Source organism: Trichomycterus rosablanca, chromosome 5 (genome assembly GCF_030014385.1).
Source record: "Trichomycterus rosablanca isolate fTriRos1 chromosome 5, fTriRos1.hap1, whole genome shotgun sequence".
In the NCBI taxonomy this organism is placed as follows: Eukaryota; Metazoa; Chordata; class Actinopteri; order Siluriformes; family Trichomycteridae; genus Trichomycterus; species Trichomycterus rosablanca.
In genome coordinates, this window is record NC_085992.1 from 47,970,504 (window position 1) to 47,981,019 (window position 10,516).

The 10,516-nt window shown below is 40.2% G+C and overlaps 1 protein-coding gene across 1 annotated transcript in view; it reads left to right on the top strand.

Moving 5' to 3' along the window:
* Positions 1-10,402, top strand: part of abcg2d (ATP binding cassette subfamily G member 2 (JR blood group)) — a 29,275-nt gene extending 18,873 nt beyond the window's left edge. The window contains exons 9-15 of the mRNA XM_062996395.1: positions 869-951; positions 2,262-2,351; positions 2,982-3,106; positions 4,472-4,626; positions 6,065-6,154; positions 7,441-7,517; positions 10,255-10,402. Of these exons, the coding sequence (XP_062852465.1) occupies positions 869-951; positions 2,262-2,351; positions 2,982-3,106; positions 4,472-4,626; positions 6,065-6,154; positions 7,441-7,517; positions 10,255-10,402 (768 nt within the window). The remainder of the gene's footprint in view (positions 1-868; positions 952-2,261; positions 2,352-2,981; positions 3,107-4,471; positions 4,627-6,064; positions 6,155-7,440; positions 7,518-10,254) is intronic.
* The last annotated feature ends 114 nt before the right edge of the window (positions 10,403-10,516 follow it).

Below are 10,516 nucleotides of genomic sequence, written 5' to 3' on the forward strand. Positions count from 1 at the left end.
GCTTGGTTTTATACACCTGTGGCCATGGAAGTGATTGGAACACCTGAATTCAATGATTTGGATGGGTGAGTGAATACTTTTGGCAATATAAGGTATCTGTTATAGAAAAGAAATATATAAACATATTTGTGGTATACGTACTTATGCTTGCCAAACACAGACTTAGGGCATTCCTAACATCAAAACCTTGTTCTCTTACTGCCCTCTTTGATCCACATTCCCTCGTTTCCACCACATGCTTTTACATGCTCGTTAGCCACCAAATTCCATCAAAGAAACCCCACTTTTGGAATTATTAAGAGCTAAATGGTCACAACGAATCAATCTTCATCTAAAGGGCCAGCTTTCCTAAGCTGATTTGGTAATTATGACTGTACTTATTAAACTTATTATTGTTTGACCAGTGCTTGGTGTGATATGTATGTGATATGTACCAATGACTCATTAACCCATCACCTGACTGTGTGGCTTTTCTTTAAACTGCTGCCCCCACATGCAGGAAAAAATTTCTTGGCCCGGTTGCCCCATAAGCTTAGCCTTTCACCCTGGGAACAGCTTTGGTGCCACTCAGACACGTCAGCATCTATTCAATTTCAGGAGATTAGTGCCCCAAAGTCAGCTGACCCCTTGGCTTTTTCTCACATTTTGACTCATGTAGAACATTTGGACACCGTAAACCCAATAAAGCCAGTAAATGTGTTTTTTACTACCTGCATATTATTGTATATTATTGTGTATTATTGTGTATTATGACAACCTGAAAAAAAACAAGTTTTCATTTATGATTTGATTTTTTTTTAGCAGAAAATTCTTCCATAATAACTCTTAATGCTCTTAATAATACTTAAACATTTTGCCCATCCTACAGTTGGGAGTCACAATCTTCCTAGCCCTCATTGTTGGTGCCATCTTCTTTGGAGTGAAGGAAAACCAGAGGGGCATACAGAACAGGTCAGTACAGTCAAAATATCGCATCAGCAATGACCATCATGTTATATATACAGTACACCGATCAGCCCTAACATTAAAACCACCTCCTTGTTTCTACATTCACTGTCCATGTTATCAGCTCCACTTACCATATAGAAGCACTTTGTAGTTCTACAATTACTGACTGTAGTCCATCTGTTTCTCTACATACTTTTTTAACCTGCTTTCACCCTGTTCCTCAATGGTCAGGACCCCCACAGGACCACTACAGAGCAGGTATTATTTAGCTGGTGGATCATTCTCAGCACTGCAGTGACACTGACATGGTGGTGGTGTGTTAGTGTGTGTTGTGCTGGTATGAGTGGATCAGACACAGCAGCGTAGCTGGAGTTTTTAAATACCGTGTCCACTCACTGTCCACTCTATTAGACACTCCTACCTAGTTGGTCCACCTTGTAGATGTAAAGTCAGAGACGATCGCTCATCTATTGCTGCTGTTTGAGTCGGTCATCTTCTAGACCTTCATCAGTGGTCACAGGACGCTGCCCACGGGGCGCTGTTGGCTGGATATTTTTAGTTGGTGGACGATTCTCAGTCCAGCGGGGACAGTGAGGTGTTTAAAAACTCCAGCAGCGCTGCTGTGTCTGATCCACTCATACCAGCACAACACACACTGACACACCACCACCATGTCAGTGTCACTGCAGTGCTGAAAATCATCCACCACCTAAATAATACCTGCTCTGTGGTGGTCCTGGGAGAGTCCTGACCATTGAAGAACAGAGTAAAAGGAAGTTAAAACACTATGTAGAGAAACAGATGGACTACAGTCAGTAATTGTATAACTACAAAGTGCTTTTATATGGTAAGTGGAGCTGATAAAATGGACAGTGAGTGTAGAAACAAGGAGGTGGTTTTAATGTTATGGCTGATCTGTCTATACATATATAAACACGGATTATAAGTGCAGCTACTAATTATGACCTAATTAGTGTCTGAAATTTTTTGATTTGTAATTGTATAAAGCAGACACTCAACTACTATAGGCTACCTAATACCAGTAAAGCAAGTGAATGCTTAGAGACATTTCCACTGTCCAAAATCTGGTGGTAAACCATTATAAAAACAATACAATAAAATGTAATATACCTATATTACTACATTGTGAAATCTAATACAGCAAAATAGAACAACTTGGGGGATGAACACTCTTTAACGTGCTGTATTTTTTATTGTATTTCGAAACCAGAAATTAGATTTTTATGACTGTATTATTATGCTATGAAACAATTATGATTTTTTTCTAATACAGCTTCTTCTTCTTGTTTCAGATTTGGTGCTCTGTTCTTCATCACGACCAATCAGTGTTTCAGTTCACTCTCTGCTGCGGAGCTTTTTATCACTGAGAGAAAACTTTTCATGTATGTGTGTTGTTACTTTATTTTACTTTCAAAAGTATGTGGACAGCTTACCATGATATTGTCTTAATCAGTTGGACACCTGATTCCAAAACATTGGGTATAATTATGGAGTTAGTTACCCAAGGGCTATCGCAACCTCCAATCTAGAAAGGAATTTTATAAGATTTTGGAGACATTTGGAGAGAATGTGTGTCCATGCAGTAAAAAGAGCTTTTGTGCGGTCGAACACTGGCTCACAGTCAACATGTTATTCAACCTAAAGGTCTTTAGTAGGGTTTAGGTCAGAGCTCTGCACCAAAACTTGTTAAACCATGTCTTATTGGACCTAACATTGTTGTGTTAGAACAGGACATGGACTGCCCCAGACTGCTGTCACAAAGTCGAAATTGTATAATGTATTTTTATATAATTTATTTTTATATAATAAATATATAAAGCTAAAAATAGGTGTGGCTGAAACAACTGAACTTAATATTTAGGAGGAGTGTTTACATACTTTTGGCCACATAGTGTAAGCTGTCATTACCTTTGTCATGCATTTCTATCGCTGTGTTTAAATGTTTTCTAGGTGTGTTTATAATCCGAGGAAAATAATCACAGATACTGAATTACATCTGTTCTTTTCCCCAGACATGAATATACCAGCGGCTACTACAGACTGTCTGTTTACTTCCTGTCTAAGATCTTCTCAGACATAATCACCCTGCGTACAATCCCTGCAGTAGTCTTCACCTGTATCTCCTATTTTATGATCGGTAAATCAGAACTAATGCACAAAAGATACAGTCAGCTCCAGAACGATAGGCATCTTTGGTAAAAATGGATAAGAAAAATGATCATCTTAATCTGTAGATGGATGTTTTGGAAGTTTATGAGGATGCTAGGCAGACAAAGTGGTGGTAAAACATGAAAACATGGGCATGATTGGATGTTTCAGAAGGACAATGTTCCAGGACATACAGTGTTTCCAAATCCACACAAATATGTTTAGGTTTTCACATAATCAGACTTTTGCTTTGACTATTCCTTCCTTTAACCTTATTGGAAAGCTGTAGGATAAACAAAACGAAGTGAAAATCCTTTAGATAGGACTTAGTACTATAATACTGGAAAAGGGAGTTTGCACAAAGGACAAGACCAGGAGTATCAATAATTCTGGAGCTGACTGTATATCAGCCAGTTTAAATACTGAATATACACCGATTAGCCGTAACATTAAAACCACCTCCTTGTTTCTACATTCACTGTCCATTTTATCAGCTCCACTTACCATATAGAAGCACTTTGTAGTTCTACAATTACTGACTGTATTCCATCTGTTTCTCTGCATGCTTTCATCCAGTTCTTCAATGGTCAGGACTCTCCCAGGACCCCCACAGAGCAGGTATTATTTGGGTGATGGATCATTCTCAGCACTGCAGTGACACTGACATGGTGGTGGTGTGTTAGTGTGTGTTGTGCTGGTATGAGTGGATCAGACACAGCAGCGCTGCTGGAGTTTTTAAGCACCTCACTGACACTGCTGGACTGAGAATAATCCACCAACCAAAAATATCCAGCCAACAGCGCCCCGTGGGCAGTGTCCTTTGACCACTGATGAAGGTCAAGAAGATGATCGACTCAAACAGCAGCAATAGATGAGTGACCGTCTCTGACTTTACATCTACAAGGTGGACCAACTAGGTAGGAGTGTCTAATAGAGTGGACAGTGAGTGGACACGGCATTTAAAAGCTTCAGCAGCGCTGCTGTGTCTGATCCACTCATACCAGCACAACACACACTAACACACCACCACCATGTCAGTGTCACTGCAGTGCTGAGAATGATCCACCACCTAAATAATACCTGCTCTGTGGTGGTCCTGTGGGGGTCCTGTACATTGAAGAACAGCATGAAAGGGGGCTAACAAAGCATGCAGAGCAACAGATGGACTACAGTCAGTAATTGTAGAACTACAAAGTGCTTCTATATGGTAAGTGGAGCTGATAAAATGGACAGTGAGTGTAGAAACGAGGTGGTTTTAATGTTATGGCTGGTAAGTGTATACTAGTCTGCAGTATGTGATCTTACATTAACATTGATGTTGTGTGTGTGTGTGTGTGTGTGTGTGTGTGTGTAGGATTTAAAGCCACGGCAGAAGCATTCTTCATCTTCATGTTTACAGTGGTGCTGGTGGCGTACACAGCCACATCTATGACCATGGCCATCTCCGCTGACCAGACTGTAGTGGCCATCGCCAACATCTTCATGACTATCGCCTTCGTCTTTATGATGGCAAGTCCCGACTTCTCACCATTTACCCTCATTTAAAATACCAGACTCTTTAAACATTAGTGAATATGTTCCCTGAATATTAAATACCACGAAAATATATCCTGAAATAAAGTAAAACTGCATGTACAAAATTAAAACATTTGAGAATAAAGGACAAAATCAGACTAACCTGTGATTAATTAGATATTAGACTCACTTATCCATAAACTGTGAGTGCTCACATGACTTTAATTAGCCTATTAATGGTGACTTTATTGCTTCAAAAGGCCGGATTCATTCCCTGTTCCCTGTTCACAATGGAAAAGAACTTATCGCCAAGCACAAGCAGTCTAAAGGGTACAAGAGTATGTAACAACCTTGAGATCAGTTTGAAAGGTTATCAAGATGTTTGCTACTCCTGGAACAGTCAAGCACCTTCCAGGATGTGGTGGGAAAAGAAAAAATGATAAGAGAACCCTACAAAACATGGTTTGAATTGTGGCAAAGAAATCACATATTGCATAAAAAGTAGTTTAGACTGAGATGAAAACATTAAAGTGGTGGTTTTAGCTTCTACCATAGTACTGGACTGAGAATAGTCCACCAACCAAAAATATCCAGCCAACGGCACCCCGTGGGCAGCGTCCTGTGACCACTGATGAAGGTCTAGAAGATGCAGGTTAAAAAAGTATGTAGAGAAACAAATGGACTACAGTCAGTAATTGTAGAACTACAAAGTGCTTCTATATGGTAAATGGAGGTGATAAAATGGACTGTAAGTGTAGAAATAAGGAGGTGGTTTTAATGTTATGGCTGATCAGTGTAAGTGTTATGTTTATAGACGACATAATGAAGTCTATAAATAAAAGGACACTTATCGCTTACTGAAGACTTTTGAAATGAATTGGAATGTCGACAGCAAGCCAGGCCTTCTTCACCCTGCAAATGCTCTTTTTCCTGCATGGGCGCAAATTCCCACTTGTGAAAAGCCTTACTAAAAGGAGTAAGTGAAGTAGTGGAGGTTGTTATAGCTGTGGGGGAAGGAGAGATAGGGGTAGTGTAACAAGCTCATGATCAGGTGTCCACATACATTTGCTAGATACTGTATTTCATATTATGAAAATTATTCATATATGCCTTTATCATTAAAAATAAAGTTTCAATTTTTGATAAGAGTGAGAACCACTGGTTACGACCAAGACAAAACTAAGACACATTACAGGTGTGATAGCTGCAGGCTGTAAGACAATTACTACCCTGTGTTGACATTTAAGATTTACTACGTCAGTCAACAGCTCATGTGCCCATGGCCAGCGATGCCATAAAGCTGGTAGGGCTGGAAGAATTTTAAGTATCCGGTTGGAGAATTCATACCTTAGAATGACAGAAATGGTAGAATTTGATACAAAGTGTTTGCAGATGCGGCTGTGTGTCTAACTGTAAAACACTGTTCCTGTAGATCTTCTCTGGTCTGCTGGTGAACCTGGAGAGTGTCATGGCCTGGCTCAACTGGCTCAAGTACTTCAGTATCCCACGCTATGGACTCACGGTCAGTTTATATAGAGGTCATTTAGGACAGTAAAACAGTGATTTCATATTTAGATCGATGACGTAATATTTTAAACAGAGATTTATTTAGTGCTGCTGCATGTCTTACTGTCATGCAGCTGTATAATAAAATGACAGAAGGACAACTGTTTGGTTATTTCCCAGCCAATGGTTTTAATTTTAATTTCTTTTTATTAAATTAAAACTTAAATTAGCACCAAAGTGTTTTGGGTTTTACGAACCCTATACAGGCTTCAATCAGCTCTTATTAATTACAGATAATGCAGTTATAACATAGATTACTCCTCTAAATTCGGGCGGCACCGTGGCTTGGTGGGTAGCACTGTCGCCTCACAGCAAGAAGGTCCTGGGTTTGATCCCCAAGTGGGACGATCCAGGTCCTTTCTGTGTGCAGTTTGCATGTTCTCCCCGTGTCTGTGTGGGTTTCCTCCGGTTTCCTCCCACAGTCCAAAAACATGCAAGTGAGGTGAACTGGAGATACAAAATTGTCCAAGACTGTGTTTGATATAAACCTTCTGAACTGATGAATTTTGTGTAATGAGTAACTACCGTTCCTGTCATGAATGTAACAAATGTGTAAAACATGATGTTAAAATCCTAATAAACAAACACTATTCTTAGTCTAAAAAGTTTATATATTTAAACCAGCTGCATATGTATAATAAAACTGCAACAGCTATTTGGTTATTTGTCAGCTAATGGTGTTACTTCCTAATTTTAATTCTAAATTAGCACCAAAATGTTCTAGGTTTTATGAACCCTATACAGGCTTAAATCAGCTCTCTTATTAATTACAGATAATGCAGTTCTAACATAGATAACTCCTCTAAATTAGGGCAGCATGGTGGCTAAGTGGGTAGCACTGTCGCCTCACAGCAAGAAGGTCCTGGGTTCAATTCCCAGGTGGGGTGATCTGGGTCCTTTCTGTGTGGAGTTTGCATGTTCTCCCTAGGTCTGTGTGGGTTTTCTCCTGGAGCACTGGTTTCCTCCCAGTCCAAAAACGTCCAAAAAAGTGAGGTGAACTGGAGATACAGAATTGTTCATGACTGTGTTTAATATTAACAACTTGAACTGAGGAATCTTGTGTAATCAGTAACTGTTCTGTCATGAATGTAACCAAAGAGTAAAACATGACATTAAAATCATAATAAAAAAATTCCAATTATCAACTTATATTAGTTATTACAGTTTTGTTAGAGAGCTTAAAGGTGTTAATCTGTGACATTGTATTCAGACACGTGTGATTTTTGTGGTGTGTTTGGACAGGCTTTGCAGATTGTTGAGTTTGTGGGACTGACGTTCTGTGACAACATCCCCATATCCAACATCACTCAAGGAATCACGTATGTAAACTACACACAATCTCAAATATCACATCACATCACATTACTGCCTACTTTCATGTGGCTCAGTGGTTGAACATTGAACATGCACTTCATGTTGTGTTGCTTGTACGATTACTTGAATGCTGATACATCGCCACCTCCTGACTTGGATGTGTCACTGCATTTACATAATCATCTGAAGTCAGAATTTACTTAAATCAAAAATTGAGTATTTAGGATCTCTTGATGCATGCTCAATAACCCACAAAGTTAAATCAGTTCATCTGGACACAAGTCGGTCACGATAGATACGTTTCGTTACTCATCCAAGTGACTTCTTCAGTCTAAGCTGGTAGTAATTAATGGTCATTTTGATTTGTATATAGACCTTATCACCGGTTTTATTGTTATGCAATGGGCCAGTGTCGGTCGTTATGCAAATCAACTGCATATAAGGTTGGGTTATTCACCACCAGCTCAGACTGAAGAAGTCACTTGGATTGAGTGACGAAACGTATCTCTACAACAAACTTGTGTCCAGATGAACTGATTCAACTTTGTGAAGTATTTAGGACCTTTCTCAAGTTCATTGTAGGTTTTCTAAAAATATACTGGATCAAAAATAGACATAGGAGTAGTGGTAGTTCAGTGGTTAAAATACTGGAGTAATAATTGGAAGGTCGCTGTCAGGTTGCCACTCAGGTTGCCCTTAACCCTCAATTGCTTGGACACAATTATAACTTATACAGTAGTTACAGACTTATATGGGGTGGCTCGGTGGGTAGCACTGTCGCCGCACAACAAGAAGGTCCTGGGTTTGATCCCCAGGTTGGGCGGTCCGGGTCCTTTCTGTGCGGAGTTTGCATGTTTTCACGTGTCTGTCTGGGTTTCCTCCGGGAGCTCCGGTTTCCTCCCACAGTCCAAAGACGTGCAAGTGAGGTGAACTGGAGACACAAAATTGTCCATGACTGTGTTCGATATAACCTTGTGAACTGATGAATCTTGTGTAATGAGTAACTACCGTTCCTGTCATGAATGTAACCAAAGTGTAAAACATGACATTAAAATCCTAATAAACAAAACAAACAAAACACTGCCAGGTTGTCACTCCTGGGTCCTTGAGCAAGACCCTTAACCCTAAATTGCTTGGACACAGTTGTAACTTATAGTTACAGACTTATAGCCACAAATGTCAAACATTTTGTATATATAAAGTTTCCACTAAGTAATATAATTGTACATACAGCAGCAGATTATTATTTTGCTAGTATTGTAAGTTCTGTCATTTATGTTTGTAGCAGAACCTCATTATTTCTGTTAGTGACTTTTCCTGGTGACCTTTCCTCATTTTTATGAATACATTTAGTACTAAAGCTAGATCTTATGCAAAGAGGAATTTTGTCAGTTTTAATCTACAAAACCACCAAAAAAAGATTTCACATAAATTAAAAGGTGCTTGAACACTGTCCACAGTCAAGCAAGCTTCCCCCCTCCCAATTCCCCCCCATAATCTAGTCGTGTCCAGTTACCCTGATTGCGTCCTCTATAATGATTCGACCCTTCACCGCTGACTGAGGACGCCACTCAACTGACACACGCCCCCTCCGGCACGTACAGTCAGTAAAGACTGCATTTCTCACCTGCACGAGTCGAGTTCATACACTGACGGGCACTGTGTATGGAGGGCCACACCCCCATCAGCATTATTCCTCAGCCCTGTGCAGGTTCCATCAGTCAACCAGTAGGGGCCGCAGTTGCACCAGTTATGAGGACCCATGATCCGATGTTCTTACCCTCTAACCCCAAACAACAGCCAATCGTTGTTCATGCCACCCAGCCTAGTCGGAAGGCAGAGCTGAGATTTGATACGATGTATTCAAATCAAGCAAGCTTTATATTGCCATGGATTTGAGACTACTACAAAACAAAAAGCATGCTTAGGTTATTTTTAGAAAATCCAAAATAACCTAAAAACAACTTCAATTCATGGAGAATTATGAGTTCCAGTCATTCAGTAACAGAAAAACAACATTATATTATATTAACATTATTAATATCCCAAAACAGCCATAACATACACTGTATGGCCAAAAGTATTTGGACACCTGAGCAGGAGCTTGTTTGACATCCTGTTTCAAAAACAAATGGTATTAAACTAGAGTGACATCTAAGTCTTCCAATAGTATGTGTGCCGCTCAGGTGGCGCAGCGGTAAAACACATGCAAGAACACCAGAGTATCGAATCTCAGCTCTGCCTACCGGCTAAGGCTGAGCAACCACATAAACAACGATTGGCCTGTTGTTCAGATAGGGGTGGGATTAAGCCGGATAGGGTCTCTCTCTCATAACTAATGCAGTTACGACCTCTGCTGGCTGATTGATGGCGCCTGCACAGAGACGAGAAAAGAGTGCTGTCAGGGTGTGTCTCTCCGTACACAGTGCTGAGCTGCACTGCACTCGTCAAAGTGTAGGTGACAAAATGCATACGGCTGCTGCCCATGTGTTTGGAGGGGGCGTGGGTTAGCTGAGATTTTCTTCATGTCTTTACAGATCTTGCTTTGTAGACAGGGGCGCAGACATCCTAGAACAGGAAATAGCCATAACTGTTGCTGCAAAGTTAAAGCATATAATGTCCTTTATATAACACATGAATTCAATCATTAGAAGGGGTGTCCCAATACTTTTGCCCACATGGTGTACATGTCCAAGTGTATGTAAAATTTGAACTTTAACTGTATCAAAACTGTATCCACAGGTGCACAGGAGAGCAGCATCTAAAGAACCAGGGAATCAACTACTCCACCTGGGGCTTATGGCAGAACCACCTGGCTCTGATCATCATGACCATCCTTTTTCTTCTCATCGCCTACATCAAGCTCATGTTCATCCGCAAGTTTTCTTAAGTGCTGAAATGCTTTTTAATACGTCATCCAGCAGTGACATTGTATTGACACTTAAATGAGCAGACGAGAACACTTAGGTTCTCCAGCAGCTCCTTTTCAACAAATGCACAACCT